The 8863-nt window shown below is 42.5% G+C and overlaps 1 protein-coding gene across 1 annotated transcript in view; it reads right to left on the minus strand.

Moving 5' to 3' along the window:
* Positions 1-2268: 2268 nt before the first annotated feature.
* The window catches only part of CUNH15orf52 (chromosome unknown C15orf52 homolog), a 36094-nt gene continuing 29499 nt past the window's right edge, over positions 2269-8863 (minus strand). Inside the window, exons 8-9 of the mRNA XM_018559260.1 lie at positions 3393-3477; positions 2269-2371 (exon numbers count right to left, since the gene is read on the minus strand). Of these exons, the coding sequence (XP_018414762.1) occupies positions 2269-2371; positions 3393-3477 (188 nt within the window). The remainder of the gene's footprint in view (positions 2372-3392; positions 3478-8863) is intronic.

The raw sequence follows: 8863 nt of genomic DNA on the forward strand, positions 1-8863 counted from the left end.
TGGACGAGCCTCTGTTTGTCGATCCCCTCCCCGTTCTATGGGACCAGGAGCGATGCAGATTGCATTGCAAAGAATGAGAAAAAAAAGTCCTGTCATAAAGGGGTTAAATAGTACAATGTGACATACTGTATCACTCGGTGACACTTGCAAACTATCTGCAAGTGCCCATTTTTGGCTTCCTGCGGTCTGTGAATGTTTAAGGAAGCATAAAAATAAAAAAATTTTTAAAGCTGAGATAACTCTTGAAAGAAGCAATCCTTCCCTTATATGTGAAGAAAGGAATAAAGAACCGATAGAAAAAAGAAAAGGAATGTCAGCCCTAAATCTCTAAATGTAACCACATATTGCAGGCTGAAGCCATTAAATACATTACGAGTTATTCATTGACCCATCATGTTTGTTCCTCGAGAATCCTGACCACTAAGTTAATGGAAGCAGAACCCACAAACAATTAGAATCCTTATCATGCCACAATCCAATGTACTGTGAAAAGATTGAAACACTACAGAAAGACTGACAACAAGGATTTTAGAGAATGTTAAAAGGTTAAAGGACTAGGGGAGAAGAAAATATACAATGGCAGTTTGTATAACCTATTTGTAAGCCAACTGATCATAAGTCGGCAAAAGTTAAAGAAAAGTTCTCTCACATCTATATATTTAGACTAAACTAGATACATTAAAAAAGTAAATGATACAAAAAAAATCAAATCTTGATCTTTAGAGGGCTGGAATGAACTTCAGGCAAACTACTAAAAACACATCTGATTATTTTTTTTGCTCAGTGGCTTAGGGTTTAGTACTTCTGCAGCACTGGGGTTCCCGCATCAAGTCCTGCCCATACCAGGTTTGCATGTTCTTCCTGTGCTTGTGTGGGTTCCCTCCCACACTCCACAGACATGCTGGTAGGTTCATTGGTTGCCTAAATCAGCCCTTGTATTTGTGCATGCGAGATAGGGACCTTACATTGTAACCTCCTTGAGGGCAGTACAGATGTGAATGTACACTATGTAAAGCGTTGCATAAACAGTCAGTGCTATACAAATTCTTCTAAATGAAAGATATGTGGGTGACAGCTGGTGTTAAAGGATAATTATGAGGCGAGTGATTTTAACTCAGCCTCATAATATGAGCCGACATACGACAATGAAACGGTCACAGGTCGGCTCAGTAGATCGGGAAGTAAGCGAACACATACCGGCGCTCGCTCACTTCTCGATCTATCCCTGCAGAGAGCCGTGACTTTCACTCACAGCTCCCTGCAGGGATTCCCCTCCCTCCCCTGTCCGATCCTCCAGCGCCGACTGGCGAAACGGACGGGGGAGGGTGCGGGCACAGCTTGCTCTGCCTCTGGATAGGGAGAGCCAGCTGTCAATCCCGCAGCTGGGTGGATCCCGCAGCTGGGTCGGGATCCGTCCCGGCTGCGGCGTCTCAGTATACCGCGAGCTGTAGCTTGCGTTATACAGAGCTTTGGATCACGGGAGAACGCTAGTTTGTGTCCTCCCGTTACCCTTAGGAGAACTATGGGGAAAAACAAACACTTACCCCATAGTTCTCCTTTAAAGGCCCCCACGCCTGTTTACGGATTTTTGACATCACTAGCCTTTTTCATGCCTCTTGCGAGCACAAAGCAGTGTTTTGTCCAGGATGTCAATCTATCCACTGTAGCAAAACTAACACAGCTTTGACATATAGTGTGAAGTCCCAAAACAAATGCATATTTAGTTACCGTATTTTTCGCTCCATAAGACGCACCTGACCATAGTATGAGTGGGAAGTGTTTGTGTGTGTGAGAGCTGAGGCAGTGGGACTGACAGTGTACCAGCGTTATTTACCTCTTCCACAATGCCACTGCCGTGTCTAACTTCTTCAGACTCCTCCCTTTCCCTGTCATGTGGCATAAGACAGGAAGGTGAGAAGCCGGTCAGACACAGAACGGCAGCACGGGCAGCGGCAATATGGAAGAGGTAAATAACGCTGGTACACAGTCAGCCCCACTGCCTCAGCTCTCACACATCACCCTGCGGGAGCCGCTGGACGCGTGTGGTGTGACAGCGGAGGCGGCAGGGCTGCTGGCGCAGGAGATTGTCGAGACCTGGGGGGAATATTCGATCCATAAAAGAACTATACTGTTCAAAACAAAAGATCGCCAGTAGGAAGAAAGATATGGTTACGACACTTTAATTGGGAATATTTTATTTTTTTTAAACGTTTCCTAATCTCATCACAATTTCTTATTTGTTTACTCGTTGAGGAAGATCTTAGTTGCTCAGTTTCTTGATGGATTCTTTAGGTGTTTCATGTGATGCTCATTTCTTTTGCCACAGAATGCACTTGGGACTGTGTCGACGTAAATAGTGTCATCTTTAAACCTGCAGTACAATGGAAAAGAACAGCAGAGACCTGAAGTCAGCATTTGTCATACAGATAATATCCTTGCAGCCAACAGTCCATTGAAAAAGCACAGATAGGAATCAGAGTTTAACTTTCCTTCTCTTTAATTAAAATAACAGATAAAATAGTAAATACTGCACTGTATAAAACTCACCAAGGCACCAAGTAAAATGCATTGTTAAAGTATATCATAGTGAAACACCTTTTTTATCTTTATCTACGACTATGATAGGTTGCCATGAGTCATACTTTACACATAGTAACTGTTCTTTGAAATGCACTGTAGATAGATAGATAGATTTTTATTTTTAGATGTATTTATTTCTCCTCTACAAAAGTTCAGTGTACACTTTTACAATGTATCTTATTCTAGGAAATGGCACTTGTTTGTTATGTTCAGTGCACCTGCACCCCAGGCAATGCACCCGAGTCCCACTGAGACTGCGTGATGGTTTGTTGCTAGCTTGACAACACTGTGAACCATATTGTTAATTATCAGCACAGTATAAGAAGGGCTTGCCATTGTAATTTAATTTTGCACTACTAAACTGATACAATGTGTGTGACTGCTTTCAAAAGATGTTTATTTTCTGCAAATGACAAAAACGTCACATTATTAAATTAGTTACAAAGCAGAGTATCACAGATACCTGTAAAATAAAAGAAAAAAGCTGGAATGGATTTGTTACTATGTGCAACATACATTTAAAAGTAGAACTATGGGGTAAGTGTTTTCCCCCATAGTTCTCCTAAGGGTCACGGGAGGACACAAACTAGTGTCCTCCCGTGACCCAAAGCTCAGTATACCGCAAGCTGCAGCTCGCGGTATACTGAGACGCCGCAGCCGGGACTGATCCCAACATTACTGTCGAGATCCACCCAGCTGCGTGAGTGACAGCTGGCTCTGCCTATCTAGAGGCTATTGATAGTTCTTGTGAAGTATTCACATAATGTCATTTTGTGGAAACGGGACTATGAAGGTACTGAACACAAAGTTACCTTTGAGCTCTGCCAGTAAGGCGATCCTTTCCTTTTGCTTGACTACTTTTTGTCTGTATCTTTTCATTAACTGGTTTTTCAAGCCCTAGGAAATGTGAAAGAAAATTATTTCTGAGATAATAAAGCCATGAAGTGGATTGTTATTAATGCTAATGGAGTGGAGCTACTAAGAAATGATGCCATGAAAACATGAACGCCAACCATCAGCCTACAATGGTTATCACAGACACAGCCACAGCAGATTGGTTACCGTTTGCAAACTTTTACTGTGATTAGTACTGTTTGGGGGCAGTGGATTCTAGTTTTGGCAGAAGGAAGAAGATAGTAAATCATGAACAATACTGGATTCTAATAAATATTTGCACTTAATATATATGTCATTATGGCAAGAAATATTTTTTTTTATTTTAGATGTCAATTTTGTATATACAATTTCAGCAATTAGAAAGCAATATTTTTGCAATACTCCTACTTTCCAGGAAATCTGTCACAAGGTTATTACTAATTGTCTGTCTTTGGTTTTAATACTTTCAGAATCACTGACCTAGAACAAGTAAACAGCCTGCTAATTTAGATAAATCCTGAATGGCATATTTGTCTAGGTCAAGGACTCGTAAAATTATTAACGCCAATATATCAACAGCCAGACAACTAGTATTTTCAGAAGATCAACAGTGGCAGTCCACATATTTCTACAAAACGCCCGTCACTGGAAAAAAGTTCCTGAGTTTCTTTGGGGCAGTTTGCAGTGCATTTGGCCCCAAAGACTTGTGTCTGAACATCGCACGATACAAGTGGTTTGCACATTTCTGACTGTGTTTTATGCGCATTTGGCCATTGATCACAATGTGTTTCAATCTGCCGGCTAAGACATGCATCTCTATGTGCGCTTGTCTAACGTGTGTAAAAATGTGCAAAAACATGCAACACACGCTAGCCGAAAACGCACACAAAAACAATGACATGTGTGAATGCAGGCTTAGATCGTTTCTTGCAATATGAGGGCAGCCTTAGATAGTCTCTTATAATATATCAGCGGTCTGTTTGAAAAAAGTAGCAGATTCTTGCAGCCTTCTGCAACATGGCAGCAGCAATATGGAGCTGAAATTAGGCCCAGCTATCATACTTCTGAAGAAATAAAAATGTGATGGAAAATGATTTTTCCCCAAACTGCCCTTGTTGGACTTTACTCACTAAGAATAGGGAGCCTTGTTAAAGCAAGTTTATTTAAACACACTTGCTTACAGTGGGTCATACCCATTTTTTTGCACTGGTGCATGAAGGGGGGCTTTAAAAGGTAAGTGTTTTTCCCCATAGTTCTCCTAAGGGTCACGGGAGGAGATATACTAACCTCCTCCCGTGACCCAAAGCTCAGTATATCACAAGCTACAGCTCGCTGCATACGGAGATCCATTACTGTCAAGATCCACCCAGCTGCGTGAGTAACAGCGGGCTCTGCCTATCTAGAAGCAGAGCCAGCTGTACCCTCCTCCGTCCATTCCTCCAGTCAGCGCTGGAGGATCAGAGCGGGAAGGGGGGGAATCCCTGCAGGAAACCGTGATGCTCTCTGCAGGAAGATGATCGAGAAGTGAGCGAGCAATGGTATGTGTTTGCTCTCTTCCCGATCTATTGAGCCGACGTGTGACAGTTTCATTGACGCTCGTCGGCTCGAACTTTTCACTCACCTCACAGTTCTCCTTTAATCTTGGATCTTCTAGTGCCCCAGGCATTCTAGCCTTACACTGTATGTTATCATGCTGTCTGCCCAGTGTCAGCAGATATGAATGGTCAGGAAAGTACCATATGCCAGACTTCGGTCCTGGTGTCAAACAATAGATACGCTTTGCATAGATATTTAACTCCCATGGACTTTACACATTTTCAAGCATTACAGTGAAGAAAATAGTGGGTTGAATTGAGCTTTTATGGCACGAATTTGCCCAGAATAAAAAAAAAATTGGAAGACTTAGTTACCCAACATATTTCCCCAGATTATATACATATAAAATACAAAGGGGGTGTCACTGACTGGGAACTGAGGATTCAAAACAGCAGAGTGCAATCCTCAGGTACAGACAACAAACTTCAGAAAACAAGGGGTCTGGCTGCTAGTGTGTAGACAGTTTGCTTGAATGCCGTGCAACAGGTGCTCTAGCTCTTTAACACAGAGGTTGAAAGCTGATAGGCAGGAAGTGTGATGGGGGGAACTTATCAAAAAAAATGGGAGCACACAGAAAGTCAAACAAAGGCAGTGTGGTGAAAAATATATATTTTAAGCTTGATTGCTAATAAATGCCTTCCAAAGTCACATTGTTCGTTTATTTTAGCCCACTTGTGTAAATTACAGTGTAACATGAGCACAAAATAAATACATCTAGTTCTGGAAGGCTGTAAAGGAGAACATTTCTAAACACATATTATGAAGACCAAAAACAAGTCTTGTAAAAACACAGCCAGCATTTATTAAAACCATCACTTGCAGTGGGGCTATACTCACACTACAAAGGGCTAAGTGCTCATTTTGGTCTAGAGACAAAAATAAAGAAGATACTCATCTGATCCTCAGTCCTGCCTTGCTGCTAGACTGGTTGATTAGCTGTGAGGATGCAGAGGGACATAACACAGCCAGAGTGGAGGGGTAGAGAGGCGAGTGGTCACCGATTCAAGACCGAGGATCAGGTGAGTGTATCTTATACATTTTACCTCCTAGACCAAAAGTAGCACTTAATCCTTGCATTGCGGGGGAAGCCCCAATGCAAGGAATAATTTAAATCCCTGAGTTCTTCTTTAATGAAGGTCACCAACCAACTCTGTGAAGAGCTGATTTGTCTAAAAAGTATGAAAGGGGATGGTGGCTTTGAAAGAGTTGCAAACATCTAAAGCTGAGAAAAGGAGGCAACATCCATGGGATGACTATATTTCGGATGATCCACAAAGCTAGGCTTTTTAGAAAGAAAAAAAAAATATGAATTGCTTCGGTGTTTGCCAAAGACATGCATGAGAGACATATCAATCATGTGGAGTAAGGTTTTCTAGCCTGGTAAGATCAAATCTAAAAACTTTTCTGACAGTGCTGTGTGTAGTAAAAAGTCAACACAACACCTCAATATGAGAGCACCATTCCCCGAGTGAAGCATGGTTGTAGTAGCATCATGCTGTGATAATGCTACTCTCTGGCAAAGACTGAAAACTGGTCAAGTTTGAAGACAAGAAGGATGGATCCATAAAACAGGCAAATTCTAAAGAAAAATATATGCTTGAGGTAGCAAAGACCTGAAACGGTGGCGAGGACCTGATTTCCAGCAGGACAATTACCTTAAACACACAGTCAAAGCTACACTGTAGTAATTTAAAATCAGGTCCTATTGAGGAACACAGGAAGTCTCAAACCTTTGGGTCATCCAAAAGCAGTCAAACTAAAAGGGGTGGACAACACAGCAATCACTAAGAGGGATCTGATAAGGCACCCATTAGAACTTAAAGAACATATGAAGAGGAGACCAGGTTGCAGCCTTACAAATCTGGGAAACAGATGCCTGATGCAAAAAAACAAAACAAAGGAGGGACTCACCTTAACAGTGAGTCTTTTCAGTTAAGGGAAATTGATTCATTGCACTTGTATACAAACCTGTCCAGTTTGTTGTTAAATGTCCAAACGGTTTACATCTGGCAGTTCTCACCTGCAACACAGGTCCTGGAATACCTCCAGGTTTAGAGACCACTCAGTAAGGTCCAGATGCTACAGGCTGAGGAAAGCTGCCTGGCAATCAACTACGCTTAGAATGAAAATAAGTGATAAGGCCCAGGCCAGGATCCACTCTACCTCTCTTGGTAGAGAAACACTTTTGTCTCCTACCATGGGGTTGTCCGACTATTGGGTGGCCCTCCAATAGGTTGGTCCAAGGATAAAGGGACAGAAAATTAACCATAATGCTCCAAGATGTTTATCAGCAAATTAGATTCCTCCAACGAAGTCTCCCTGCATTGGCAAGGTAGCCAGAACTCACCCACTTCCCCAGTCTGTTATGTTGGTGTCCATTGTGAAAATCGCCCATATACTACAAGAAAAAAAACTTTCCTGACTCCAGACCCAGATTCCTGGTCTGGTTCTTAATGTTAACTTAATCTACCAGTCCAGAGACAGGACTGATTTGTCCCATGATGAGAAAATATTGCCTTTTAGATGTCTGGAGTGAAATTGGGCAAAGGGAAGCACCTTGAAGGAGGCAGCCATCAGCTCCAGACTGCAAAAGCAGGGACTCATACAGCTTCTGGATTGAGGAGTTCAAACTTGAGATCAGAGAGTCTGAGGTTTTTCCTGGGAAAGGAACACACTGGCCCAAGACGTGTCCATAACCAGACCCAGATACTTCAAGCAATGATTGTTACAGCGATGGTTTTTGAATGTTCAGGATCCACCTGAACCTCTGTATAGTCTGGACAATTAGAGATACGATGTCTGACAGAGCTCTCACCAACTGTTTACTCAACAAGAGGCTGTCTAAGTATCCTGTGAGGGCAACAGAACCAACACTGGAGATGCAGAATGGTAGGGCCAAGAACTGGTAGTGCAGTGGCCCTATAGCACTTGTTCTCTGAAAAACATAGGCACATACAAGTATGCATCTTTTAAGTTCACAGAAGTCAGAAAGTCTCCCTGATTAAGGGGGGCAATGACAGATCTGGTCAATTCTATCCGGAATTTAAGTACCTGAATGAGGACATTCAAGACTTTGAGGTCTACCGTAGGGCAGCCTTCGGGTTTGGGACAGTGAACGGGTCGGAGTAAAACCCCTGGAACCATTCTGGGTGGTTACCGTTTATTAATGGATGACTCAGTTTTGAGGCATCGATTAATGAAAGAATGAAGCTTTTACAAACCTGATCGCTGTCAGCGATTGAGTATCTGACAGTGATAACAGAGCCGTGTGAACTGCTCTCCTATCACAGTTTTGACAGCTCTGCACAGATCGGGATCTGTTTTAACATCTCTGGCTTATTGCTACATGTTTTTATGAATCATAGAAACATGTAGCAAAATGTCTATGTTGAAACATCGTATCAGAAGTCTTTAGTCAAATCTGATCTGCAGAATCAGCACTTCAGGGTCAGTCACTAAGGTTATTGGCTGTTCCCAAGTTTGGAGCAGCCTAATAATAATCACAAATGAAAAAAATGTATTAAATTATCAAGCAGCCATGGTGACTGCTTGCAGGGCCAGATTTCCTACTAGGCCAACCGGCCTCAGGGCAGCAAGGAGTAGATGGGCAGCAGGGGTGTGGAATTTCCCATCTCCCAACACCCAGGACAAGCAGTTCCGGGCGGGTAGTTGTTTTCTACAGTTAGCCCTGCTTTGGGCAAGCAGGGCTAAATGTACAGCGGGGAAGCCGCCGCTTGTTTTGTACAATTGAACTTGGCAATGTCACAGAGATCACTTTTATGTAGCCTGCAGGTTTGCCATTCTCCATTGG

The sequence above is a fragment of the Nanorana parkeri genome, unplaced genomic scaffold, assembly GCF_000935625.1.
Source record: "Nanorana parkeri isolate BGI_ZX_2015 unplaced genomic scaffold, ASM93562v1 scaffold386, whole genome shotgun sequence".
Classification (NCBI taxonomy): domain Eukaryota; kingdom Metazoa; phylum Chordata; class Amphibia; order Anura; family Dicroglossidae; genus Nanorana; species Nanorana parkeri.